Genomic DNA, 27,765 nt, shown 5'->3' on the forward strand with positions numbered 1-27,765 from the left:
CTCAGGACTGTTCCACTAACACCTTTTACAGAAAAGTAGAAATGTGTGTCTTACTGGTAAAGCGTAAATTATTAAACTTGAATATTTTTTAAAAAGTATTAAAAGTGACCACCCCTGACACCAGGTGGGGTCACTCAGATCAGGGTCATCCCTGATCCTCAGTTTGCCCATCTGTCAGATGGGGCAGTCGTGTCACCCACTTCTCAGATGTGTAGAGAATTCCTCCTCTCTATCCGAGAGGATAGAGAGTGTTCAGAGCAGGGTGGGCACCCCACAGCTTGGGGTGGATTCTGGATCCAAGGGCTTGTCCTGCACCTGAACATCTCTGTGATTTGAGCAAGGCCCTTCAGGTCTCTGTTACCTCAGCCATAAAGCAGGGATGATAAACTTCTTTACAGGGTCTTTGAGAAAGATAGATAAAGAGCTTTGGGCCAGGGACACCGAGGGGAGACAGATGGGCCTAAATCCATACTCACAGAGTGTTCAGCCCAGCAGGGTTCTCCCTCCTGTTTATGATGAGAAGAATGACAAGGATGATAATGGTGACAGCTTACTTTTTTGTGTTTGTGTGTGATCACCTACTGTGTGCCAGGCTTTGTTCTCAATATTTTCCATGGATCATTTCAGATAATCATCCTGACCTCCCTCTGAGTTGAATAGTATTATCATTTCCATTCTACAGAAGGAGAAACTGAGCCACAGAGAGGTTAAGTCATTGGCCCATCACCCAGCCCGAAAATGTCTGGGCCTCTCCACTCTGGAGCAGCTGGCCCTGTGAGGGGAGGGACCCCAGCACTGGCTAGAGCTAGCCAGGTGCCCCCCTCCCTGCTGGCCCCCCTTGCTCCTCTGTCATCCCTCCCCAGGGCTACATAAATATTAGGGTTATCATTAACCAGGGACTGCTGGTGACTGGGGTATAGGGCCACAAGGGGCAGAGGCTCATGAGGGAGACTTTTGAAGCTGCCGGGGTCCTCTGAAACCACGTGCACACGCGCACGCGCGCGTGTGTGTGCGTGTGTGTGTGTGTGTCAGGGCCACCTGTGCCTGGGTGTGAGCCGTCTACCTGCTCCTGATCTGTGTCCTGCAGAGTGTGGTATCTGGGCCCAGGTCTCTTTCAGGTGGGGGCAGTTTCTGTCCTTAACCACCAGAGGGACCTTGGGAGAATTATCACGTGTGAGCGTGTGTGTGTGTGTTTGTGCGCCTGTAATACAGTCCTCCCTGCCGGCACCTCTTCTCCCCAGCTTTCCCCAGGGCTGGCTGCCTACGATTCCTCCCTCTGAGCTGAGAGAGTTAACCTAGCGGGCCAGGGCGGTCTGGGCTGGGGGCCGCCCCCTGGCCCCCCTCCAGCCCGGCTCCAGTTACAGCTGCCGGTTGGGGAGGGTAGGGGTGGGGTGGGGCGGGGAGGGGAGACGGCTGAGGGCAGCGCGGCCAGCTCTGGGCCAGGGGGTCCAAAGTGCTCGGCCCCAGGGCACAGCCGGACGTTTGGGGGCCTTCTTTCGGCAGGGGACAGCCTGACTGGGGTGAGCGTCCCCTGCCCCTCCCCTCCAGGCCTCACCCCTGGCCTGGCTGGGCCGCCTATTTTGGGAACAGGAGTGGCTTCCCAGGCAGGCCAGACCCAAGAGGAAGGGAGTGTGGTTGGGACACTGGGGTTCTCCCAGGGGTGGAAGTGTGGGTGCAGCTCCTCCCTGCTCCTGCTGTGGCACGTGCACCCTGGCTGGGTGTGGGTTTTGGACACTCACGTGTGTAGGGTGTAGGTCGGGCTGCGTCATTGTTTGGGGGTGCAGAAGGCCCAGATAAGGAGTAACGTGTGCCTGGGTCTCCACCCCATGTCCTGCTCCAACCAGAAGTTTAGGGAGTGGGCGTCGTCTCCATTCCAGCCCCACTGTGTGTGTGTGCGCGCGCGTGTGTGCATGTGTGCGTGCGTTCCTGCCCCTGGCATCTGTCTTCTGTCTCTCAGCCCCACTGGCCTGGGCCTCAGGTCACTCGCCTGGCGTTGTCCGTTCATGAAAGATGTCACCCAGAGGCAGGCAAAGGGGACGTTTTCCCTGTTCTCATCTCTTCCAGGAGAGGAGAAGGGGTGGCCTTTCCCACGGGGGCAGCCCATGGCAATGTGGCAGCCCAGCCTCACCCGGGCAGGGTTGTGCGTGACCCCCAAGGGGGGGGAGGAAGGCTGTTGCCATGGCGGCCTGTGCGAGGCAAATTCCTCCAGGGTGAAATGGGAGATATTTATACCCAGGGTCAGGCAAAGAGCGGGCCAGCGGCTGAGGGCAGGAGAGCTGGGATATTACGGACAGGGTGAGGCTGTGGTGTACGGGCAGGTGGGCCCTTGGGCATGTCCTGGCTGCCTCTTCCCTGGCAGTGTGTCTGTCTCTCCATCTGGGTGGGGCAAGTCATCCAGGGTAGGCATGGGGAATCTGGGGCCTGCTGTGGGGACGGCCCTGGCCCGCGGGAGGTCCCTGTGGACTGTGTGTGTGTCTCACCCCTGTCCTTGCTGCTCTGTGACCCCCATGGTGTGGGTTGTTTTCGTGATGCTGTGTCCTAGTGAAGCAGGAGGGTGCCTCTGTTTCTCAGGGTGACCAACCTGGATGATGGACACTTTTGATATTAAGTCCCTGGACTGTCTCTGACTTAACAGAGACAGTCCCCTGAAGAGAGTTCAGGCCCCAAAGGTGGGGGAATGAGGGTACAGGTTTCCTGACCCTTGTTGTCCCCCAGGACAATGGCATCTCTCAGCCACATCTTGGTTCTTTGTGTGGGTCTCCTCGCCATGGTCAACGCAGGTGAGTCCGGGGAAGGCAGCCCACTACCCACTTCAGCCCCAAGGGTGGCAAGGGTAGGGGAAACCCCGCAAGAGAAACAAGTTGGAGACTCCAATCTGAACTGAGTCAGTTGAGGCACCAGGAAATTGGAGTCTCACGTGGGGTTCAGTTACAGGCTGGTATCTGGGGGAGGGGAGAGGATGCCCCAGGTGTGGCAAAGGTGGAGGGCGGGATGGAGGTCTGTGAATGACGGGATCAGAGACAACCTGTAATGAGACGGAGAGCTGAGGCAGTTAGGTGCCTGCTGCTCCGCCCAGGACAGTGCAGCGGGGCAGCTAAGACCCAGAGAGGGTAGGCAGCCTGCTCAGGGTCCAGCAGTCCCCAGACTCTCGGCGCAGGAATGTAAAACCCCCAAAAGCTCTCGTTATGCCCCTCCTTGTCCAGGATCCCAGGAAGCATCCGACCCTGATTTCTTTCTCTCTTTCCAGAAGCTCCACAGGAACACGACCCATTCACCTATGGTGAGGGAGGGAGGGGCACCTTTCTTTGGGAGTTAGGGGGTGCTGGGCTGGGTTCGCCTGTCCTCTCCTCATTCCTCCCCTCCCCCCACCTCTCTCTGTTTCTGTCTCCATCTCTCTCTAGACTCTCAGTGTTTATGTCTCTGTCATTCTCATTCTCTCTCTTTCTCTTGATCTGGCTCTCCGACTCGTTCTGTCTTGATCTCCCTCTGTCTCTGTCTCTCTGTTGGTCTCTGTCTATTTCATCCCTCTCTGTATCTCTGAATCTTTCTCCTTTTACCTCTTAGCATCTTATGGCTCATCCTCTGCTACCACCTGCCTTTCTCCTCTCCCTGATCCTCACCATCATCCTTCCCTACTCCCTTGTCTCCTCCCTCCTCCTTGTCTTGCCCACCTCCTCCCCTCCCTTTTCTTTACATCCTCTCTTCTCCCTGATCCCCCTTCTCCCACATCTCTCCCTCCTCCTCTCATTGATTTCCTTTCCTCTTCCCCATCCTTCCTCCTTGCCCCTTCCTCCCCATTCTGTCCCTCTACTATTCTTCCTCCTCCCCTCCCTGCATTCACGCTCCTCCTTGCTGCCCACAGACTACCAATCCCTGCGGATCGGAGGCCTCATCATCGCCGGGATCCTCTTCATCCTGGGCATACTCATCATCTTGAGTGAGTACCCCTACCGAGACCCCTGCGGCGAATCTGCGGGTGTCTGTCCCAACCCCGTCCAGTCCCCGCTCCGCCTCCAACCCCGCCCCTATCAGAGCCCTTGGCCCCCGCCCTTATTTCTGCCCCCCCCGGCCTCACGCCCTCGGCTCCGCCCCTGTTTATGCCCCTCCCCTATCGCAGCTCTAGGCCCCGCCCCTTCTACTCCGCCCTCGGCCCCGCCCCCGCTTCTATCACCGCCCCCGGGCCCGCCCCGTTTACGGCCCCGCCCCTGTTTCTGCCCCTCCCCTTTCCCTGCCCTAGGCTCCGCCCTGCCCCTTCTACTCCTCCCTCGGGCCAGCCGCGTCTCTATTGCAGGCCCAGCACCCCCCTGTCCCTGCCCCACCCTTATCCCCCGCGCCGCTCCAGCCCTGGCGAGCGCGAGCTCTGGCTCGCTGTGCCGCGTAGAGCGTAATCTCAGCTCACTCCTCCCCACGCCCCCACCCACAGGCAGAAGATGCCGGTGCAAATTTAACCAGCAGCAGAGGTAAGAAGCCTCTCTGGGCTCTCACTCATCTACTCCCGCTCTGAAGGAGCACTGGGGGTGAGGCCGGAAGTCCACTCAATCCAGAGCCAGAGAGACCCCTCGGCAAATATGTATCAAGCACCTACTACGTGCCCAGCCCCAAGCCAGGCCTTGGGACCAAGCCACGAATTAACTGCCCTCCCTGCCTGGCTGAGCGTCCGGCCCAGTGGGGGCGGTGGCGATGGGCTCCAACAGACCCACAAATATAAAATCACGAAGTGCCGTAAGTGCTGTGAAAGAAAGAGCCGCGGCGAAATGAGATCACCTCACTTGGCGGCCCAGTTTAGCTCGGAGTCCTGTTTCTAGCTCTCTGATTCATCCTTAAATAAAAATGTAAAGCCCAGGCAATGTATGAATACCTTGTCGGTATTAAGATACTTGTAGATGTTATTATAAATAAAGGTAGTATTTATTGGGTGTGTCCCACGTGCAGGATGCTGTTTCATGATGTGTTATTTACCCCTCACACCATATCTATAAGGCAGGTGCTTTTATTAACCTCATTTTACAGATGAGGAAACCAAGGCACAGGAAGGTGGTCACACGCCCCAAATCGCTCAACTGCAAGATGAAGGCTCTAGGTTTCTAACCTAGGCCGTCTCCAGGCAATCTGCCCTCAAGTCGCTTTGGCTATACCTCCTTTCCAAATTCTAGTTCCTTCTCCAGCACTCGGGGAGGTACTCTCTGTTACCGGCTTGGAGAGCGCCTCCTGCCAAACACTTAAACTGCTCCTGGGTGCACTGGATTTTCTGGCGGCCTGGAACCTGCGCCTCGCCCATCTCTGGGTCTCAGTACACAAGTCTGTGAAATGGGGGCCGCACTGGGGTTTCCCGGGTGAGAGCTGCCTCTCTCCTTTTCCATCCCCAATTCCTTCTGCATCTCCTTTCTCAGGACTGGGGAACCTGATGAAGAGGAGGGAACTTTCCGCAGCTCAATCCGCCGTGAGTTTGGGGAGACTTCGTGTGTTTGGGGATGCAAGCTGGTTCCAAGAACCCCTTTCCTGGTCCTCCGTGGGCGCGTGGAGCGGGGGGCTTGATTTGAAACCCGAGGTCGGGGAGTTGCCCTGCTGTGCTCCCACCTTCCAGAGGAGCTGGGGAGCCCCTCCTGCTATCCGAACTCTATGTGTTCCCCCTTAGGTCTGTCCACCCGCAGGCGGTAGAGACACCTGGTGCGATGGAAGCCAGCCAGGTCCTGCAGCTCTGACTAGGCTGGAGGGGGGAGGGGGGGAGGAGGAGGGGGCGAAGGGCTGGGATAGGGGGCTTGGAGGGCTCTCCTGCCTCTTACCCTTTTCACCCGCATAGAATTCCCCTGGCACCTGACGCCTCCCACCCACCTTCCGCGCGCCCACCTCCATCTGGACTGTCCTCTTTCCCAGCCCTGCCCCCACAGACTCCCGTCTGCCGCTCAGATTTCCAATAAAACGTGCTTTTCTGTCTTGACAGAGCGGTGTGGATCTGTCAGTCCCTTCGCGCGGAAAGCCTGGGCGCCCCCTTGGCCCCGGCAGAGGGCGCCCCCACCCTTGGGGAAAGGGCGGGGACGTCGGCAGTGGGCGGGGGCGGGGGCGGGGGTGGCCGGGACGGGGGCGGGCTCTCCGGGCCCCCATTGGCTACGGCCCCCTCCACACCAGGGCTCCCCCCATCTCCCCCCGACAACAGTCCGTCCCGGTTCCAGCTGCTGCAGCCGCGCCTTCACCGCCTCGGCATCCAGCCGACCCCTGCTCCGGCTTGGCATGGCGACCCCGACCCAGGTCACCACAAAGGGTGAGCGTCGCCTGTGGAGAGGGCGCAGGGGGGCTCCGGGATCTTAGAGCTTAGGAGAGAGGATCTGGGGAGATTCCAGTACTGGAAGGGGAGGGGAATGGGGAAGGGGATGTCCCTTCCTACCATGGGCGGAGGCCCCTGCAGTGCACCCCTTGGCACCCCTCCAGGCCTCTTGGACACCTTCTCCCGGTGGTGTCGTTCCTGTGCGGGACCCGTGGTTGGAGAGCGGCAGTCCCGGGAGAAAGGATGCTCGGACCGGTAGCTATAGCAACCGGGTGGCTGGTCCAGCACAGCGGTGGTAGTGGACTCGAAGAGATGGGCTTCGAAGGTGGGAGCGGGTGGATCTGCAGCCACAGAGGTTCTCGCAGATTTCAGGAGGGTAAGGGGAGGGGGTCCATATGCCTCTCTTTTTTCTAGTGCTGGCACCTACGGTGGGTGTTTCCTGAAATCTCTGACAGGCAGGTTCAGTGGGAAGCAGGGAGAAAGAGGGAAAGATAGGAGCTGGAGGAAGTGAGAGAGAGATGGAGAGAGACAGAGAGAGCAAGAGAGAGGGAGACCGAAAGGAATACAGAAAGAGACTGACAGAGAGCCTGAAAGAGATAGAGACTGAGAGATAGAGGGACTGAGGCAACTATGGAGAGGGAGGCATAAAGACACAGAGGGGGAGAGAGAGAGAGATGGCCCCACAGCGTGAGAGGGAAATGGAAAAGAGAAGGGGGGGGTGGCACAGGGTGGGGCCCGTACCACTGCAGTGAGCCCCCATGGGCAGGGATGGGTGTCAGGACCCTCCTTCCCAGCCCACGTTCGGGGTGTTGTCTGGTCCGAAAGGTGCACTTGGGTGTGCACACAGATGCCCCTCCCTACCTCCATCGCCCACACAGAGATTTACATTTCACACCATTAGCCCAATTATGCACCCCCGAAATACTGACCCCCCCAACAGCCCCCTTTCTTGAGCCTGCTTCTGCAGAGGGGCAAGGGGAAGGATGCTTCCATGGTGGGGGAGAGGTGGGCAAGGGAGGGTCTCTTGCGCTGAGAGCAGGGCCAGGGGAGAGGCCAGCGGTGCTGAGGAACCTCTGGCAAGTGAAGGGAGCCCCAATTCCACTCTGATCTCTCCTCCCCTGCCCGCTTTCCTGGGAGGTGGGGGCTGCTGCACTGAGCCATATCTGCAGAATTTGAAGCAGGGCGGGGGGGTGGGGGTGGGGGGGCGGCTGCAGAGGCTGGAAGCCACCCTAGGGAGAGGGGGCAGGGCTGAGGCAGCAAGCCTGGCGGGAGCCTAGTGCTTCCTTTCGCGGAGGTGGTGGTTAGCAAGATCGATGGCAGCAGACGGGCAGAGGTGGGAGGACAGATGCCTCCACCTCCCCACACCCTTTCTCCAGTCACAGCAGGAGAGGGGACCACAGGTCTTGGGAAACCCCGGGGGAGGAAATGCATGTTGCCTGTTGCAAACCACTTAATGAAATTAATGAATGAATGAATGGATTGTTTTGGGGTGGGGGATGGCTCCCGCATCCCCCCATCCCCCACCCCATCAGAGAGCAGGAGGGTGTGTTGGGGACAAACAGAAAGAAGATGCAGGAGCACAGCTGGGCCTGGGTCCCTATCCCTAAGAAGGACCCTCCGCTTGGCCAGAAGCCAGTCCTGCAGAGGCAACAACAGGAGGTACAAAGGGAGCAGAGGCAGTCAAGTTTGGCCCCAGAGTTAGAAACCCAACCCCCAAGTCCCACACAGGACCCTATCCAGCCTGGGGTACCCAGACCCATCAACTCTCTTCACCTCTCAAGATGCCCCAGTTGCCATAGTAACCACCTCCTTCCTGATGTCTCCTTGGCAACTGGCCAGGAGTGGTGCACATTCCTTCTCCTGCCTCCTGGCTCCACCCTTAGCTCAGCCTCGTCCTGAGGACCCAGATTGCTGGGGCAGTAGAGACCAGAAGAGGAACTTCTGCATGGAGCAAGGAGCGCCCAGGGAGGAACCAAAGAGGACTCTGGGGCGGGCGCTCACCCACTGGGCTTCTGTGATGGTTTGGGGAGGCAGGATGTGTGGAAGCACAGGAGACAAAAGCAGGATAATTCAACTGCTCCACCTCTGATGCAGTCTCCCAGCAGCCTACTAGGAGCTCATTCATTCATTCATCCATCCATTCATTCATTCTAGAAAACTTCTTTGAAAAACTTTATAAATGCCAGGATTAACTGTAGAGATGAATCCAATAAATTTACTCTCCATCTGGTGGGGGAGCTGAGACAGAGCACAGATGACTCTAAAATAATGTTTTCCCCATCTGATGCTTATGAGTACCACCTTCATGATTTTTGCCCTGTCCAAATGTTCCCCACACTGATATTTATTTAACATTTTTCCTTCAAAGAATTAACTTTTAAAAAACTTTGTTAGCTTTATTTTACACTGCCACCACAAATGGAAAATCAGGAATTTTTGTTTTTTTGGTCTTACATTGAAGGCAAGTATTAAAATGATCTTAAACAGGTGACTTCACTTTTCTGAGCCTCAGTGTTCCTCTTTTGTGGAATGAGAATGAAGATAGCGCCTATATCAGAGAGCTGCTGTGAAGATAACTGTGTTAATATCTGTAAAGTGCTTAGAGGAGAGCCTGGCATGGACTCAGTGCTATCAAATGCTGCTTAGATAAATAAATAAAGGAGAAAAGCAAATAACGTCATAACAGTCTATTTAGGTATTGTTGCCTGCTGAAGGCCCTGAACCCAAGGCCTGTTTTATCTTGGGAGATTAACAAGGGTTGGAAAGTGTAGAGTCACATCAGCTCCTATTTAAGACTTGCTCTTTGAAGATTGGACAGGGAACTGAGAAGGGTGAACTTACACACTGTGAGTCAGTGCTAATCAGGGTCTTGCCTGGGTGCCACCTGCATGAGTCAGTTTAAACTAGAGTATGCTGTGGTAACAAAAAAATCTCAGTGGCTTCTCACAATGAAGGTAGATTTCTCATTTAGACTATATGGCCACCACAGGTCAACTGGGGGGTCTCTACTCACCAAAGAAAACTGGAGAAGCCACGATCTTGAGCATTCATATCACCAGGCCAAAGGCAAAAGAGAGCTCTTGCGTGGGCACTTAAATGCTGCAGAGTTCATTGGCCTGAATTAGTCATATGTCCCCCTTCCCAACCTCAAGGTAGCCAACCTTCCTGAGCCTGGATAGGGGAAGAACATTAATGACAACATCTGGCATCTCCCTGGCACTCCTGATACCCCACCCCCACCCCCACTCCCCTAGTGGTGCTTGTTTTGCAGAATTGTGCTCTAATCAAGACAGAGTGTACTAAAAGCTGTCAGAGGAATTAGGGAAGCATCAGGATGGGTTTCTTGAATGGGAAGGATGTTCTGAGCTCTCCTGAAGGGGAATATAGTTTGAGACAGGGAGGTGGGAGTTGGGGAAAAGTAAATCCACAGACACACAGACACACACACGTTTTATCCACATGTTAACATTTATGAAATCAGAGTGAGTCTTCCAATGGATGAGTATGTTTTATGTGGTACAGCTACATACATATGCATGCATATACACACACACTGGGAAAGTTATTACAAAGTCAATTTTGAATCTTTAAATTGATGTCTGAGAAATAAGTAATATAGGATATATATATATTATAGTATGATATAATATAAAATTTTGGACATCTCTGCTCTGCTGGATTTGGTGTCAGGAGCAAGTGGATGAGAGCAGTAGCCACAGTGCCTGCCTTTTGGAGCTCTCAGATGGCTGAGAAGTTTCAGGGAGTGTTCAGGGGAAGCCGATACACTCAGCCGTCCACTCAGCAGTGGGATAGGAGTCTCAGCATCGTATGCAAACGGGAGTATATATGTGTATTTCAGGAAATGAGTCCATGCTTGCATTAGACCTCCATGGGGGGCTAGGACCAGGACCGCCACGTATGGTTAGGTAGGTTGTACACTGTACAAGGGAAGGTATCGACCAATGGAATGAGTGGGGGCTGGAATCCAGCCTATGCTCCTCTCTTTAAGCTTTGTGTCTGGCCATGAGGCTACATCATCCAGAGCAAGAGGTCTCATTATCTGATTTCTACACAGAAACCACTGGACCAGTGGCCCCATCAGGATCCTCAAAAATGTTAAGAAGCTCATTGTTGAAATCTTTTTCCCCCTCTCTTTCTTTCTCTGCCTTCTTGCCACAGTTCCTCAGGAACCTGACCCATTTTACTACGGTGAGTGGCAGATCCTGTGATGAGGGTACCCTGGGGCTGGATGGAGGGGTGGCTGTAGATCCCCATGGGTCACTGCTGAAGTGGCTTCAGCTATGGCTACACGCTACGTGCTGGCCCACTGGCCATGTGACCATGTGGATATAATTCACATCAGCTGGGCTCATGGAGGGCCGAGTCAGACTTGGGGAGGGGGTACCCTCTATGGACCCTCTTTAGGCTTCACCAGCACTCTGGGCTGGTGCACTGGGATCATCAGAGAAGCAAACAACTCTGACACCAGGCTGTCGGGATTTGAATCCTGGATTATCCACTCACTAGCTGTGTGGCCTTGAGCAAGAAACTTTGCCTCTCTGGGCCCTTCTGTAAATAAAGAATAGTAATGGTTCCTACCTATAAGGACTGTGGGAAAGAGTTACTCGGATGATATCATTAAATCTTCCCCACAGCACTGAAGCTCAAGAAATGACTCCAGGTCTAGCAGAACTGACCCCAGTTCCCTCTCTATATACCCTCCTGCCCTCTCCCATTGCTCACTCATACCACTTCTCCATACGCCAAGTTCTTTCCTGCCTCAGGGCCTTTGCACTTACTGTTCCCTCTGCCAGAATACTCTTCCTCTAGCTCTCCACACAGCTCCTGTTTCTTCTTCAGGCCTCAGATCAAATAATGACTGTCTACTAGCAGAAGCCCTCCTGACTCCCCAGCAAGAGGGGCTACACCCACATCTAGCCATGGTCACATGACTGAGGTTTTTGGTTTTCTTTTGTTTATCACAATATGAACGACAACTCCCTGAGGGCAGGGGCCTGGGCTGCTGCTGGTACGGAGTGGATGCTTTATAAATGTTTACTACAGCATACTAAAGAATAATTCTTATGAAGGAAAATAAAAGAAAGAATGAGGGGCTTCCCTGGTGGCGCAGTGGTTGAGAGTCCGCCTGCCGATGCGGGGGACACGGGTTCGTGCCCCAGTCCGGGAAGATCCCACTTGCCGCGGAGCGGCTGGGCCCGTGAGCCATGGCCGCTGAGCATGCGCTTCCGGAGTCTGTGCTCCGTAAAGGAAGAGGCCACAACAGTGAGAGGCCCGCGTACCGCTAAAAAAAAAAAAAAAAAAAAAAGAAAGAATGAGATTAGGAAATGTTGAGGAGAGCATGGAAAATTCTAAATGAGACAGCCAGAGAATGTGTCACTAACATTTGTATAAAGCCCAGAAGTTGGTAAGGGAGGGATATTTGGGGGAGGAGCTTTCAGGCCGAGGGCCCAGAAAGTGCAAAAGCCCTGAGGCAGGACCATGCCTGATAGGCTCCAGGAACTGCAGGGAGACTGGTGTGCTTGGAATAGGGGATGAGCTCTGAGAAGGCATAGGAAGGCATAGGAACTAGATGGTACAGGGCCTCATGGGCTGTGGGGAGGACTTTGGCTTTTCCTTGCAATGCAGTGGAAGTTGGAGGGGGTGGAGTGGTGCGCTCTGAACTCAGGAAGACCCTGATCAGACTCAGGTGTTAACAGGATCCCTATGGCTGGAGGGTTGAGTAGGGGGATGGGTGACAGAGAGACCACAGAGAAGGTTGTTTGCTGAAAAATATACATATATATATATATATATATATATATGCAATAGAGGAAGGTCATATCTTTATCTATATCTGTGGCCAAACAATCCAGAGAAGGGTAAGAGAAGGGTATAGAGGAGAGGTTAAGGGGAGCGCCCAACGCCCAAGGCCATGCACTTGATCCTCACGTTGACCCACTGGAGGAGCCTGCAGCCTTGAACCCAGGCCAAGGCTCCAGGGGAGCTGAGGTGCTGCCCCCACTTTGATGTCCTCCGATATCTTCCCCAGACTATGATACCGTCCAGACCGTGGGCATGACTCTGGCTACCATATTGTTCCTGCTGGGCATCCTCATCATCGTCAGTAAGTGTGGCCCCTTCTCGGGCTCCAAAGCCCTGGGCACCTGCAGCTCCCCTGCTGGCTTTTGTCCAGACCCTTATGTCCTGTCTCCTTGTTCTGTTCTGTCTCTGTCCTAACAGGCAAGAAGATGAAGTGCAGGAAGGCGGACTCCAGGTCTGAGAGGTCCGGCAGCAGCGGGGAGAGACGGGGAGGGGTGGGAGCGGCCTGGGGCGCAGGGGGGCTGCCAAACAAAAGGGCCCCCGGGGCCTGCCAGGTGTTTCCCAGAAAGCCTGTGCAAATGAGCCTGTTTATGCTTTTCTCTCTCATCTTTGCTTCCACAGCCCAACATGCAAATCCTGTAAGTCGGAGCTTCCCTCCTCAGGTGAGGGTGGGAAAGGGTGTGGTTCTGGGAAGATGGGTGGGAGCAGGGAGGGGAGTCAGAGGGGAAACTGCACTGGATGTCCCTAAGAATGGGGCCACCAACGATGGAGCTGAGACCCTGCCGATCAAACATGTTAAAACATGAAGTTAGCGGGATGTGAAATGTCCTAAAGCGTCCTTGAAACTGCCCAGAAACAAGTGCCTAAGCTCATAAAAGCAAGGATGAACTAATTCCCCAGATGAGAAAGCCACAGCCTGTGGAGAGAGGGGTCCACATGGGAAAAGGATGTTGGCAGTCAGAATGAAGGCAGAGTTGAGCACTAGAGAAGGCAGGAAGATAGAATGTTTTCCAGACTTTAGTGTTCAGTTGGGAAGATCTAGGATGAAATGGCTGAGAAAAAGGGAGGAAGGAAGGAAGGAAGGCTTGTGAATAATTGTATCAAAAGACAAAAAGAGAGACATACAGAATACAGGTTTTAAAAACTGATATTGGAGGGCTTCCCTGGTGGTGCAGTGGTTGAGAGTCCGCCTGCCGGTGCAGGGGACCCGGGTTTGTGCCCCGGTCCGGGAGGATCCCAACATGCCGCGGAGCGGCTGGGCCCGTGAGCCATGGCCGCTGAGCCTGCGCGTCAGGAGCCTGTGCTCCGCAGCGGGAGAGGCCGCGACAGTGAGAGGGCCGCGTACCGCAAAAAAAAAAACAACAAAAAAACTGATATTGGAAAAGAGACAATAGAGGAGAGAATATGAGTGTGAGGCTGGAAAGATGGAAAGTATAGGATAAAGAGTGAAGAGAATGGGGGTGTAAGAGGAGGTGAAGGGTGCAGGAGGGGATAGAGGAAGAGGGGGAAGGAGTCCCTAGAAGGGGTGGAGAATGGAGGAGGAGGGTGGAATGTGGGAGGGGGTGGGGTGAAGGGGGGTGGAGGGTGGAGGGTGGAGGGGGAGGGGGAGGGGGAGGGGGGGGGGGGGGGGAGGGGGAGAGTGAGTGCAGGTGGATAGATGTAGGATGTAGGAGGGGGGATAAGCATGTAGATGAAAGATTGTGACTCCTTGGGGGTGTTAATTTTAATTATGTAAAAATATCTCGACCTGTTTTTAGTGGAACTGTGTCCTTTCCAGGGACTTTTAAAAAATCAGAGATGGGAAACTCTGCCTCTTATAAAGTTTTTAGAACTAAAAAAATGGGCTTGGGGTACTCCATATTTGGAGGATTTGATGTGGAATTTCATGTGTTTAGTTTCATGTTTATTTAATGAGATTTAAGAACATTAATGGATCACTTTGTGGATGATGGGGGGGTACGGTTGGCCTGGGTACCTGGCCACAGTCTAAGAATATGTACAGAATTCTCACCCATTCCACTTGAATGATGGGCCCAAGTGGGTGGGAGACATAGGAATTCCTGTTGTATCCAAATGTTCCAGAGATGGTGTGCTGGAAAGGAAGGAATGGGGGTATAGGAGGACGTTGGGAGCATGGGAGAGGGATGGAGACTCCTTTTCTGGTGGGGGGACACCACAGAAAAGCCCAGGCTGGGCCAGGGGTCTTCGGCCTCATCACAGATGTGTTCCTCTCATGACAGTGTCCTGTGGGACAGGACAAAAGCCCCAAAGGTGTCCCTCTATGGACCAGATATTAGGATGCAGGGAGGCAAGACAACTTCCCAGGGCTAGCTCTAGGGTGACCGTCTGGAGATCTGACTTCCATGAAGGAGCCCTGGCAGTGTGTGGCAGGGGGCTGCCTCCACCCCTCTTGCTGCCCACTGAAGCTCCATGGCTCTCTCTCTCTCTCTCACTCCCTCTCACCCCAGCCCCTGGAGGTGGCGGCGTGTAGACCAGCCCTGGTCACCTCCACTACTGTCCCTGCCTGATTGCGGGAGCCTGAGGACCGGGTGGAGGCGGTGGGGACCCCAGCCTTGCCCAGGGAGCGCTCCTCTGAATGAGCCGTCCCACCTACTCCAAGGCTGGAGCCGCTGCACCTCCCCAGGCCTTGGCAATTACGACCCCCCAAAGAGCCCGTCTGCATCCCAGACCCAGGGACTCAGGCCTCCAGCTCCTGGGGTCCCGGGAGTCCACCCTCAGCCCCCCACAATCCCTGTGTGCTACTCCCCGGCACCTCCCTGCTCCCCGCACCTCAGCGTCTATGTCTTGAGCTTAATAAATGTGCATTTGGTTTTCCCCCTGTTCTGTCTGTGCGTCCTCATCTGTGGGGACCAAACTGGGGAAGGGACAAAGCTGAAGCTGGGGAGCTGTCTCCCCCGTCCCCAGATTTTCCCCCTTCCTCTCCTTCCCCTCCCGCAGTGCCACAGTGGCCGCCTTCTCTCTCAGAGCCCCTCAAGCTTCCCTTCCTTCCCTCAGCGCCACCGCCCCAGCTGCCCCTTCCCTTCTCATACCCAGACCCCAGAGTAGACCCCTCCCCCGCTCTCCCTCCCTCCCCACAGGAGCCCCACCCCGCCCAGACCTGCCCGCCCTGCTGTTCCCCACCCCCACCCTCCCCTAGGCCGGGGGGTGGAGGCCTCCGCCCAGCCTCTCACCCCAGCCCCCCCACAGCCCTCAATGTCTCCCCCTCCTGCTCCCACCCCGGGCTCTGAAGCCAGGAAACCCAAGAGGAAATGACTGAGCCCGTCTCGGTCCCCGCCCGCCAGCGCTCCCCTGGCCACACCCTCCGCCTGGACTCAGCCACTGCAGCTGCCCTCTCCGCACGAGGCTGCCGGCGGCTCGGGACCACCAGCTCTGACGTGAGTCTCTCCTCCGATCTTCCTCCGTCCGCTCCCCTCTGCCCAGGGGCCGGGCTCAGGTGGGTAGAGAGCGATCTTCTTGGCGCCTCTCCGCCCCCCACCCCCCATTCATGCTCCCTGTCCCTCCGGCTCCCCAGTACCTCCGTGTGCGGCATTGCTTCTCTCCTCCTGCCTCAGTCTCCCCAGTTCCCCTCCATCCCTCTCACCCTCCCAGATCTGCCCAGCATCCTGCTCTATTGTCCCTGCAGGGAGGCCCCTAACACCAACTCACTTTTTCCTCTGAGATCAGGAGCGCATTACTCACTCTTCCTCTTTCCCCCTCCTAGCTGACTTCTCTGCTCTGAGGACTGCCCCAGAGGGAGGGACCGAGGTCCTCAGATCTCCTCCGGTGCCCCAGATCCCTCCCCTTGCCCTACACGGTCAGTCCTGTCTAGCCTTTGAGTGCTTCTCAGCCCTGTGCAGTGGCTGCTACTTGAAGCCTGGTTTAGTCTGATGCTTCTTGTTTTCTTTGGGGACCTGCAGAGGGAAAGAGGGAGTGACTGCTGGCGATCCCCACTTCTGAGACCTTCCCCCTGGCCCTCCTTCCCGCAGCCAAAGACCCTGGCAGGGGTCTCTGAAGCCAGAGGTGCCTGCTCAGGGTAAGGAAGGGGGCTGCAGGGTCCCCAGGGGTTGCCCTGGGCCTGCCTCACTGACATCATGGCTGACCCCAGCTCTGGCTTGCTCTGTAGATGTCGCCCTTTGGTCGCCTGTGTCTCCTGGTCTTCGTTGGCCTGATTCTCCCCACCAGAGGTAAGGCCCAGCCCTGACTCCACCCTGCTGCAGGGCCCTCAGCCCCGCTTCCGGTGCATGCGTTGCTGCGTGGAAGGCTGGTGAATTTGGATGCTCTGTCCTATGTCCTCAGTCCCCTCCTGAGCTGGCACCAGGAAGTGGGGGCCCCAATAAGGGGGCCAAGGTTACACCCTGTTTAGATACCTCAGACCTGGGTGGCTGCTTCCAACGAGTCTGGCCAGGGCCTGTCCTGCTGAGCATCCTCCATTTCACCTCCAAGAAGGACTCAACGGAGTTTGATTTGGCGGGGAGATGGGTGTCGGTTTCCTACTTGGCAGCCAGGAACACCGGACTCACAGCAGAGCAGCTCCCTTGGATCCCCAGGTGATATATGATTAGGGAAAAGGGTGAGCTGGGGCCAGTCCAGGAGTTGGAGATGTCTCACCCTTACCTGAGAAGTGTTTTCTGAAGGTAGTACCTGTGGTGGGCCTTTGCAGGTGCTTTCTACATGACAGGTGCTTGTTTCAGCTTCAGCTCTACTCTATGATGCTGTTGTCATGACCATTTTACAGATGAGGAAACTGAGGCTCAGTGAAGGAAAGTGCCCTGTGCCAGAGGCTAGTGAGTGGAGGGGCTGGGCTACAACCCTGGAACCCAGAGCAAACTCTGCACTGAAGCTGCCCCATTTCTCTTTGATAAAATGGGTTTCCTGTGTTCATTCAGTCATTCAACAAGCGTTCACTGAGCAGATCCTATTCTAGGCACTGGGGAAACAGCAATTGCATAAAACAGGAGCTCACATGCTAGTTGGAAAGACACACAGTAACTGACATATCAGTAAATTATATAGTATGCTAGAAGGTGAAAAGTGCTATAGAGAAAAACAGAGGAGAGAAATGAGGATTGTTTAAATAGGGTGATCAGGTAAGACCTCACCAGAAGGTGACATTTGGGCAGACACTTGAAGGAGAGGAGGGAACAAGCCAAGCAGGTATGTAAGGAACGAGTGCTGTCTGGAGAATGTGAGTGACAGCAGGCAGGCCAGTGTTCGGGTTCGGGTTTGGGCTAGGGTTAGGGTGGGAAGGGGCAGGGTGGTAAGAGGAGAGGTCAGAGAGGTGACAGGGGACCGGGTGGAGGGGGTACTTATGGGCCAGATGAGGACTTTGGCTCTTACTAGGAGTGAGATGCAGCCAGAGGAGGGCCCTGATCTGACTCAGGGGTTCACAGGCTCCCTCTGGCTGTGTGTGGGGAGCAGACTGTAGGGGCGGGATGGGAGCAGGGAGACCAGGGAGGAGGTTGTGTGATGGTCCAGGAGGGAGAGCATGGAGGCTGGGCCAGGGTAGGGGACAGTGGCTCTGTCCAGCTCTGACTGCATGTTAAGCAGTGCGGGAGACCTCCATCTCATTTCACCCTCTCTACAGTCCTGAGTAGTAGATTCAAGTATTATCCCCACTTTGCAGATGAGGCAGTCGAGGCTCAGAGAGGGGCTTCACTTGCTCCAGGACACACAGCAAGGAAGTTATTGGGAACAGATTTTGAGATCAGGGCCCTGGCTGAGTCTAGCACCTGGGCTCCTAGGCTAAACTGCCTCTCTCACCCCACAAGGATGGGTAGGGAGAAGCAGCTGCAGGTAGGGTGCTGGGGTATTAACATTTCTTAAAACACTTCCACAAAAGCTGATCAATCACACATCTGTCTGCTGCTCCGCCAGCAGACAGGACTTCCTGGTTATCCCCCAAAGTTTCAGGAGGGAGGGCAGGGTAGAGGTTTCGGTGAGAGAAGGGGGACCAGAGGCTCCTCCCTGACTTCTCATCCTTGATTTCCCAGGACAGACATTGGAGGAGGCCACATCCATTACTCTAGCAGACCCAGTCACTGAGAACGTTCATGCCCTGACTCCAGCCCCAGGTGAGGAAGGAGGGACAGGTCTGTCAAGATCCTGTCATTGCAAATAACAATGGCAACAAAAATCTCAAACTTGGACCAAAAGGGATTGTTTGGATTTGTGTAACTGAAAAGTCCAGGGGTAAACCTTCAGGCATGGCTCCATCTAGGCTCAAATTATGCTATCAGGAACGTGTCTTCATCTCCTGGTTCTGTTTTCTCTGTGATGGCTTCATTTTAAGGCAGATTCTCCTTTTATGGAGCAAAGATGGCCCATAGAGACCTGGAGCTTCTATCCTACCTGCTAAGAATCCAGAGGAAAGAGAATTTCCCCTTCCCCAATCCAGCAGATGCCCCAGAACTGAGTGTCATTGACCAGGCTCAGGTCACACACCCACCTGTGAGCTGATCATTGTGGCCACAGGCATAGAAAACTCATTGGCCAGACCTGGGTCTCGTGTTTAACTTCCAACAGGGCTGGTGCCAGGCCCATTGAACCAAGCGGACTGACAGTCAGGGAAGGATGGTTCCCCAAAGGATGTTCAGGGGGCTCTTACCAGACGCGGGTGGGTGCTGAGTAGGGGAAAAGACATCTGTGGGAGGGGAGGGCCTGAGGCCAGGGAGATACTGGCATCCCATTTGGGCAGTTAGCAAATGGCTGGATTAATTCGTTTCCATGACATCAAATTTGAGTTGCTATGGAAATCCCCCTGTACCTCCATCCATGCACCTTCTCTGCATCTTCTCTCTTTTCTCTTCCTGTTTCCGGACTCCAGACACCGTCCAACCAGAACTCCAGCCCACTCCTCAGACTTCAACCCTGCAGGCTGGTAATGAGTTGGGCAGGGGCAGAGGGTAGGGAGGTGGGCCTGGGACAGACATTGTTGCCCCTCTTCCTCTGACACTCTGGGTCCTTGATTACCCATTTCAGTCCCCCAGTGCTGAATCCCCAGGTTTACTTTGTCGTGGGGCGGCCAGCTAACTCCATTCACTTCTTGTAAAAATTGTTTGAAATCATGAAAAATAACATGCCTATAGAAAAATATAAAAACCATAAGTGTACAACTTAAATTACTCTAAGTTGAACCCATGTAACCATCACCCAGGTCAAGGAATAGAGCTTTGCAGACACCCCAGAAACTCCCTGTATGCCAACCCCTTCATTTTCTTCCTTTTATCTCTTTATCTTTTTTGAATTTTCAAATCATTTCTTTCACTCTTTCTTGGAATATAACATCATTCAAAAAGTGTTCACCAGTTTTGTCCATTAATGTTTAGTGGTACATAGACACGTTCTCCTTGGAAATAAAAAGAATATTGCAGGTAAGATGAAATCCCTTCATCCACTCCCCATTCTCATTCTCTACTCCCTCTCTGAGAGGTCCCCACTGTTAGTGTTACATTGGGAGTAGTTCCCCAGTGATACTGCATCACATGTGTATTAACTGGGGAAAATATACTAATTGGGAGGTGTCGTTGTGGGAGCTTAAGGATACTGTATGACTTGTTCAGCAACTCACTTTTTTTCCCCCATGCAATAATGTGTTTGGAAGCTCTTCCCACAGTCCTATAGAAGCATCCATGTTGGTCTTTTTCACTGCGTGGCATTCTGCAGGGTGCCGGTGCACAGCTGATGAAGCCATGCCCATCTTGATGAACATATTGGTTGCTTCCAGTTCTTCTTGTTGCTCGCAGTGCCGCAATGAGCAAGCCTGTCCCCTCCTCCTTGAGCACTTATAGCACAAATTAAGTGCCGGTCATGGTTCTAAATATTTCACCCTCATTCACTCATTCAATCCTCACACAAACCCTCTGAGGTAGAAATGAGCATTATCTTCGCTTTACAGGAGGCTCAGAGTAACTCACCCAAGGTGTCACCAAAAGTCAGTGACACGGCTAGGATGAGGGTCCAGGAACCTGGCTCTAAAGTTTACCCACGACACGGTGGGGCAAAGGCACACGATTTGCCCTGCCACCAGCAGCGAGTGAGAGAGTCCCCCCTCTCTCATCCCCACAGCAGCACTTGTACATGGATGTCTTTGATTTTTGCCAACTTGAGGAGGGGAGAGGGCCCCTTGCTGCTTTCTGCAGGTCCCTGATTCGCTTCTTTCTCACCCTCCCCTCCTTTCTCTTCTGACCTGAGTAGAAGCAACCCTGAACCAGATGGAGATCCACACCCAGCAACCGACGGAAATGGATGTGCTTCTAACAACAGGTCCAGGGACAGACAAGAGCAGGACGCAAGGTAGAGCCTGGGACTAGAACAGCAACATATGAGTTGTGTTTAATTCTCCATCTAGGTCGGCATTTCCCTGAGTACATTTCTCAGAGCACCCGTTTGGGGAATTAATACATTTTTCAAAAAAATTTTCTCAGTTTGCAGTCAAAGGTATTTGGGAAACTCTGAGTTAAAGTTAAACATGTTTCTATCTGGCAGGACTTCTCGGAGTCGTAATAAAGCTTGTTTGTAGCAGACATCCCAAGAGGGAGCGTCTAGTTTGCAGCGTTTTCCAAACTTGGTAGACTCAGGAACCCTCTTTATTCAGATCCCTTCGAAGGGCTGGTGCGGGAAATGTACCTGTAGGTGTTTCCTTGGTGTAGATCTTCTTAATGTTAGAGCAGGAGCTGTTCAGTTGCAAAACTCGGAAAACCCAACTGGAAAAAAAAAAAAAAGATGTATTAGCGATATACGCTCTGTAAAGTACAGAAGCACCAATTTCAGGCACAGCTGGGCTCAAGCACTGTCATCACGACTGACTTGCTTCCTCTCTCAGCTCTGTTTTCTTCATTCTCAAGCGGCTTTTCCCCTCTTAGTGACAAAGGTGGTCCCGTAGCTCTAAGTTTAGGCTACAAACTCAGCAGCTAGAGTGCATCTCTAGCTGAAAGGCCTAGAGTTGACTCTCATTGGCCCAGCTGGGGTTATGTGCCTATGTCTGACCAATGGGAGCCTGGGAAATGAACAGCTCTGACTGGTCAGGCCCTGAGTCTGTGCCCCATGTCTGATCTGCATAGACCAAGAGTCAGGGAAGAGGTGGCTCCCCTCAGGACAAGGGAGTTAATGTTACCAGAGGCGTGGGAAAGGGGGATGAGCAAAAATAAAGGTAATAGGGGGTCTCTAATGCCTGTGTGATGATCCATATTTGAGAGGCAGCCCCCACTGGAAAGTACTATAGATTAGGCCACTCCCAGGCTGAGTTGCATGCACGGTTGCTCAGACTGGGCACTGCACAAGAGCACTACCTAGAAGGTCACACCATTCTCCTTGTAGATTTTTTATCATTGTTACAACTTCCCAGTGATGGCAGTAAAGCATCTTATTCTGAAAGAATCTGTCTATTAAAACAATTTTACAACAGATGGAAATACGGTGTCTTGGGGAAGGGAGCTTATTTTATTTTGTACAACAGTGGGGTTTGGGGGTGTAGCAGCTGTTTCCACATTTTCCAAACGAGAAAACATCTTCACATCTCCGGATTCACTTACCCTGAGTCCTTGCTGACCTGGGTTACCCTATGTGGTATTCCCTGTTCCTGGTTGTACGTGATGCAAATTCAACTGGGTCGAGGGGGGGGTCAAGGAGCCAAGTGGTAAAAGGCACTGCTGAGCCCTGCGCCCCCAGAGCCTCTCTCCCTTCTTCATCTTTGTCTCTCTTGCACTGGAGCTTGTTTTCCACCTGGCAAGGAGATGGCCAGCTCAGAACTTCCGTCACCTAGCGTCCACTCAAAAGCCCTACTTGGAATTTGAAAGGTAGGGAAAGGTGAGACTGGGTCACATGCTCCCCCTTGTGGCTGGGTTACAGCAGGAGACCCAGATGGTCTGGGGAAGCAGGAACATTTCCCCCCAAAGAAAGGGGACTGTTGCCAGAAGAAGGGAGGAGTGAGAGCCAGGTAGACAATAGCAGCAACGTGCTAAGGGTTTGCTCCATGCGGGACACACTGTGCTAAGCTTTCACGTGGTCACTCGTTCACTGCTGACAGCTACCCTATGTGGGAGGAGCTGTCAGTACTCCATTTTACAGGGAAGGGAACTGAGGCCCAGAGAGGTTACTTGGCTGGCCCTAGGCCACACAGTGCAAAGTGGCAGAACCAGAATTTGAGCCCAGGTTCCCACACACCGGGGTGGCCGGGGTGAGGGCTGGGGGGCGGGGCATGAGCACCACATACCACTGAGGCTGTGCTTTTATTACATTTCCTGTGATCCCTCCATCTTTACCCTTGATCTGGCTTATCCCTTTTCTTGGAAAAACTTTTCCTGAACATCTTGTAATCGGTTCGTATTTAGGAAACGAGGTGCTGAGGCTGGCCTGGGGAGCCAGTTCATGAGGCAGCTTCTCTGCTTGCTGGCTTCACACCGGGGCATCAGTCAGGGATGGCCACCTCACTGAGGACATTTCTCAGTGCCAGAGGGGCAGGTCTTCCCTTGGGTATTGATTTTTTTTTTTTTTTTTTAAAGAGAGGAACCCGCTGGTGTTTCTGGTCTGGGAGCAGAGGCGAAATTCAACATGTTTTCTAACAAGTATCACCAGGCTCTGTAACTGGGTCAGGGTTCTGGAGGCCCCTGCCTGGCTCTGACAGATGTGACCCTTTATTCCTGATCACGGGGTGGTCTGGGAGGTCCTAGGAGAGGAGCCAGGGGTTCCTCGGGAGTCGGAGCTGTTGGTCCTAATCAGGGGGTGCAGGCTTATTGCAGTATTTCCATACCTGCCACTCCTGGCTGCCTCTGTGGGTGGGAGGCGGGGATACCTGGCCTGCGCCCTGAAGGTAGGCGTGGGAGAGGGGCTTCTCCCAGACGCAGACGTTCAGTTGTCTTTTGTTTCCCTCCACGGCTCACTCCTGCCCTCCACCATCTTCTGGCCACTCTCTCTGCTGATCCCACTCAAGGCCCCACGCCCCCCAAGACCCAACTCCCACGCAAAAACGTCAGGACGGACCCCGCCCTCAGGCAGACTGGTCAGTAACTCCCTTCCCAGACTGGACACAGGCTATTTCCTACTCACTGTGTGTTTTTAGCGCCTCAGTACTGCCCAGCACAGAATAGTGCTCAGTAAACAGGTGTCGGGCAAACACCTGACTTCAGGGCTGGTGTTCTTGTGGGTGGGCACAGGGTAAACACACAATAAATGTCTGAATAGATGAATGAATGCATAAGTGAGTGCTGCATGCCGACGACCCCCAAACCCAATGGCTTATAATGACAATCATTTAGGGACTTGCCTGGTGGGCCAGGGGTTAACACTTCGCGCTCCCAACGCAGGGGGCGAAGTTTAATCCCTGGTCAGGGAACTAGTTCCCGCATGCCACAACTGAAAGAGCCCACGTGTCGCAGCTAAAAGAGCCTGCATGCCACAATGAAGATCCCACATGCCGCAACTAAGACCGGACGCAGCCCCCCCCCCAAAAAAAGACAACCATTTATGTAGCTCTCAAGTTTGCAGTTTAGAAGTTTAGTCTGGGCTTGGCTGGGTGCTTCTCTGGTCTCAGCTGGACTTACTTGTGCATTGGAGATCAGGTTGGGGTCAGCAGGAGCTCGGTTTGCAGGGGCACCTTGATTCTTCCCCTCCCGGTCTTATCTTCCACTTCCTGTCCAGCCAACCCCAGTGAACAGATGGAAATGATACACCCACGGGTCATATAGAGAGTTCATTCATTCATTCAAGCAATATTCATTGAGCATTTATTGTGTGCTGGGCACTGCTCTAGGTGCCAGGGGCACAGCAGTGAATGAGACAGACAAAAATCTCTTCCCTAATGAAGGAAACGTTTTCATGGGGAGAGAGAGACAATAAATAAGAATCATAATAACTATATATGAGGTGGTTTTAAGCTGCTATCAAGAAAAACGAAGAAAAAAAGGAATAAAAAAGAAAAACGAAGCAGGGTTAGGGTGAGAGAATGGCTGGAGAGTATTTTCTGTAAAGGGCCAGGGAGACCTCACTGAGAAGGAGCTGAGGGGGAGCCATGTGGACATCTGGGGAAGGGAGCTTCAGGCAGCAGGAGCAGCCAGTGCAAAGGCCCTGGGGTGAGAAAGGGTCTGCATGGTCACCAGCGGGGGTGGGGGTGTGGGGGTGGAGCACAGTAAGTGAGGGGGGCAAGTGAGGAGAAAAGGTTAGAGGTGAAGGGAACCAGACTGTGTGCTGAGTAAGGACTTCAGTTTTGCTCTAAGTGCACCAAGGCTGAAACCCAGGTGTCTCCGCTCTGACTCTGACTCTCACTCACCCATTCACTCCACAAACCTTTGCTCCCTTCTGTCCCCTCCAGGTTCAAGCGAGGAAAACCCCTTCTCCTATGGTAAGTTACCCATGGGAGGCTGTGGGGAGAGGAGGGCGCAGGCCCCTCTCGCCACACGCTTCCATTTCTGTCTCTGCAGATGTGGGCACCCTCCGGAAACGGGGCCTGTTGGTGGCAGCCGTGCTGTTCATCACCGGCATCGTCATCCTCACCAGTGAGAACGGGGGTTGGGGGGGAGGGGCATCAGGACTGGGAGGGAGGAGGCCTTGGCTTGGACTCTGACGGAGGGTAGGTTCTTGAAGGCCCCTGAGCAAGGTTGTTTTAAAGGAGGCGTATCCATATAAGCCTCCCCAGAGTTCAGTGGCTTAAGATGACAACCATTTACTGAGTTCTCAATTCCGCAATTTGGAAACTTAGGCTGGGCTCAGCTGGATGGTTCTTCTGGTTGCAGCTGGATTTATTCACGTGTCTGAGGTCAGCCGCGGGTCAGCAGGGAGCTCTGCTTCTATGGGCACCTCAGTTCTTCACCTGGTGGTCTTCTCCAGCAGGCTAGCCTGCGCTTGTTCACACAGCGGTGGCAGGGGAATGCGATGGTGCAGCTCCCCAGGATTAGCAATAGCGGGAAGCTTTGATGGCCCTGGGCTGCATGAGCGAGGAGAGGTAATGGCTGCGCCAGGGCCTGATGAGAGATGGAAGTGGAGGAGGGGGCCCCAGGCAGGAACTGTGGCTTCAGAGAGAGGTTTCCAGCCGTGCCTCCTGGTAAGCCCACCGGGAGGGAGCGGGGCAGGGGTCGAGGGGATCGGATACCTCAGCCTCTCTCTCCTCCTGCCCTCCTCTCTCCCTCCAGGGCCTGTGGGCTGTGGCCTCTCAAGTCAGCCTCCCAGGGCCCAGTGTCGAGCAGGGAAGGGGGGCAAAGGGAGATTAACAAGTGGAGAAACTAATTTTTTAAGAAGTTTAAAAAATGTTACAGATTAAGGGGCTTTCCTGGTGGCGCAGTGGTTGAGAGTCCGCCTGCCAATGCAGGGGACACGGGTTCGTGCCCCGGTCCGGGAAGATCCCACATGCCGCGGAGCGGCTGGGCCCGTGAGCCATGGCCGCTGAGCCTGCGTGTCCGGAGCCTGTGCTCCGCAACGGGAGAGGCCACAACAGTGAGAAGCTCGCGTACCGCAAAAAAAAAAAAGTTACAGATTAAGTAAAACACGAGGGCAACCAGTTTGCAAGCTCTCAGTTAAGCTGTACAACCCACGCCAAGTTTTATGAGTGACCTCTCTTGTCCAACTTCCTTATCAGGAAAATGGGCACAGCCTCAGCTTTTTGCTTTAAGGTGGGAGACGGAACACTGATAGAATTAAAAAGAGATCGCTGATGCGTGTCTGTTCCTGTTGAATCAGGGAGTCAAGTCAAGCACTGTTGCCTCAGTTGTTCAACTTGTGCTTATAGATCCTGACTTAGTGCCAGACCCTGTTCTCTCCCCTGTGGAAAAAGTGAGGCTCAGAGAGTTGAGAAGTTTGTCCAAGGTCACACAGCACAGAAAAATCAGGGAATGACTGGACACAGGTCTGTGTGAGGGCAGAGCCTATATGTTAGCTCTGGGGCCATAAACTGTTCCAGTGACATTTGTGAGCACCTACTCTGTGCCCAGCCTGTGCTGTGATGCTGGGGGCCCCGGTCCCCACCCTCGGAGAACTCACAGCTGGTGGGGGGATGACAATAAACAGCTCAACACATTAATGAACGGAGTGGAGCAGAGATACAGAAAAAGAGAATTACCAGGAGGAAAATAAAGATGGATTGAGAAGGATGGGGAGAGGTGCTCCCTCTAAAGAGGCAAAATCAGAATGCATTCTGATAAGGAAGATGATTTTAAAAAACAGGTAGAGGGAGCAGCAAGTGCAAAGTCCCAGACGCAGGAATGAGCTTAGCGTGTTGCAATAACCACAGGAAGAGGCTAGGGTGGCTGGGGCAGTGTGAGCGGGAGAGGGGTAGGAGGTGAGTCTAGAGGGACAGGGAGGTGTAGGTAAGGGTGACAGCCAGGAGATGGGAGAGGGCTGTTTTCTGAAGTCCCCTTTGTTTTCTAAGATCCCCCTCATTTGCTTTGGCCCAGCCCCCTGGCCTTCCTGCTCTCCCTTAACCCCACCTGTCTACTTCTGCCTCAGGGCCTTTGCACTGACTGTTCCTTATGCCTGGAACACCCTTCCTCCATATGTCCATGTGGCTCCCCCCTCACCTCCTCAATGAGGCCCCTCTAGTCCCTGCCATGAGGATGCCCTCAGCTCCTGGGTCTCCCTGCATCCTTCCTTGTTTTATTTTTCTTCACAGCATGCATCACTGTCGGACACGTCACTGTATGTGCACTTGACTTAGTTCTTTTTCTCATTGTCGGTCTCCCCCACTAGAAAGCTCTACTAGGGCAGGGATTTTATCCATTCTTGCTCCCAACTGTGTTCCCAGTGCCTAGGTCACTGCCTGGCACAGAGTAGGCGCACAATAAATGTTTGCTGAACACATGAATGACACACAAGCTAGGGCTCCTCTGCGTAGGGGTGGGGGGAGGTCCCCCCTGCGGACCTTTGCACCAGCTCTTCCCCCGTCAGCTTCTTGTCACTTGCTCAGAGTTGCCTTGGAGCCTCCCGAGGGGAGGCTCGTCCTCCGGCACCCAGATCACCGCAATAATCAATATTGTTCCAATTCATGACTGAACCATTTCCTTCACCTACAGGCGGCAAGTGTAGGCAGTTGCCCCGGTTATGCCGGAGTCATGACAGATGAGTCCGTTGGAAGTGGGGGCTGATGACCCGATGGGCACCCTGAGACTGAGCCCCCGCCGGCTCACCGTGCCTGGCCTCCTCCCTCCCCTCGAAGGACCTACAGACTAGTCAACAAAGCCCAGCCTGAGAGGTAGGACGTGGATGGAGCCAGAGCCGGAACTGGTGGCCTGAGCCCCCTACTCTCCCAGCCCTGCCCTCCCTGAAGGCTGACTGGCTCCCCATTTATCCATTCTGTTCCGACAAGAAGTAAAGCACTGTGGTCTTTGCGCCATGGTCTCTGATCATTCCTGACCGGGGAGTGGAAGAAAGCAGCAGGGGCTGGGGCAGGGACCCCAGGAGTAAAGTGAGGGAGTCACAGACTCCAAAGCCAAGCTGGGGGCCACAGTGAACGAAGCCAGCCTGGGTGAGGTGGGAAGGATGGGGGCGGGGGCGGGCCACAGGGGAATCTGGCCAATGGGAGGGTCAGTGTTGGATTCCACCCATGGCAGATCGAGACCCCAGGCCTGGTCCTTGTGCAGAGCCTGGTGTCCAAAGCCAGCTCACCCCTGACACTGAGAGGCAACACTGCTAACCGGGCAAACACAGAGGGAGGGCCCAGGCCCACGGTGACCCTCTTTTTTCCCACTCTGGGTCCCTCAGCA

At 54.1% G+C, this 27,765-nt stretch overlaps 3 protein-coding genes and 1 pseudogene across 12 annotated transcripts; 3 read left to right on the top strand and 1 right to left on the bottom strand.

Annotated features, from left to right (window-relative positions):
- Window positions 1-1,261: 1,261 nt before the first annotated feature.
- On the bottom strand, window positions 1,262-2,104 carry LOC114903049 (annotated as a pseudogene).
- On the top strand, window positions 1,406-6,024 carry FXYD1 (FXYD domain containing ion transport regulator 1). 2 transcript variants are annotated; one of them, XM_029201538.1, is made up of 8 exons: window positions 2,228-2,295; window positions 2,716-2,780; window positions 3,248-3,280; window positions 3,863-3,937; window positions 4,424-4,460; window positions 5,391-5,440; window positions 5,636-5,687; window positions 5,942-6,024. In XM_029201538.1, exons 2-7 carry the CDS (start codon window positions 2,720-2,722, stop codon window positions 5,656-5,658), a joined length of 279 nt encoding a protein of 92 aa, XP_029057371.1. In that variant the 5' UTR covers window positions 2,228-2,295; window positions 2,716-2,719; the 3' UTR covers window positions 5,659-5,687; window positions 5,942-6,024. The 2 variants fall into 2 exon arrangements, with proteins under 2 accessions (XP_029057378.1, XP_029057371.1); XM_029201545.1 differs by lacking the exons at window positions 2,228-2,295; window positions 5,942-6,024 and adding an exon at window positions 1,406-1,520 and having other exon boundaries at window positions 5,636-5,938.
- Window positions 6,025-6,096: 72 nt separating this feature from the next.
- FXYD7 (FXYD domain containing ion transport regulator 7) lies at window positions 6,097-14,916 on the top strand. The gene is made up of 6 exons (XM_029201614.1): window positions 6,097-6,259; window positions 10,442-10,471; window positions 12,312-12,386; window positions 12,503-12,545; window positions 12,704-12,744; window positions 14,551-14,916. The coding sequence occupies exons 1-6, from the start codon at window positions 6,229-6,231 to the stop codon at window positions 14,571-14,573; spliced, it is 243 nt and encodes an 80-aa protein (XP_029057447.1). The 5' UTR covers window positions 6,097-6,228; the 3' UTR covers window positions 14,574-14,916.
- Window positions 14,917-15,309: 393 nt separating this feature from the next.
- FXYD5 (FXYD domain containing ion transport regulator 5) lies at window positions 15,310-27,393 on the top strand. Of its 9 annotated transcripts, none has more exons than XM_029201518.1 (11): window positions 15,320-15,477; window positions 15,804-15,896; window positions 16,000-16,115; window positions 16,206-16,266; window positions 18,073-18,153; window positions 18,906-18,959; window positions 20,276-20,374; window positions 23,010-23,078; window positions 24,387-24,416; window positions 24,496-24,570; window positions 27,076-27,393. In XM_029201518.1, exons 4-11 carry the CDS (start codon window positions 16,206-16,208, stop codon window positions 27,123-27,125), a joined length of 519 nt encoding a protein of 172 aa, XP_029057351.1. In that variant the 5' UTR covers window positions 15,320-15,477; window positions 15,804-15,896; window positions 16,000-16,115; the 3' UTR covers window positions 27,126-27,393. The 9 variants fall into 9 exon arrangements, with proteins under 9 accessions (XP_029057319.1, XP_029057303.1, XP_029057311.1 ...); XM_029201507.1 differs by having other exon boundaries at window positions 15,333-15,536; XM_029201493.1 differs by lacking the exon at window positions 15,804-15,896 and having other exon boundaries at window positions 15,333-15,536.
- The last annotated feature ends 372 nt before the right edge of the window (window positions 27,394-27,765 follow it).

The sequence above is a fragment of the Monodon monoceros genome, unplaced genomic scaffold, assembly GCF_005190385.1.
Source record: "Monodon monoceros isolate NGI ecotype Baffin Bay Population unplaced genomic scaffold, NGI_Narwhal_1 Super_Scaffold_10, whole genome shotgun sequence".
Lineage (NCBI taxonomy): Eukaryota > Metazoa > Chordata > Mammalia > Artiodactyla > Monodontidae > Monodon > Monodon monoceros.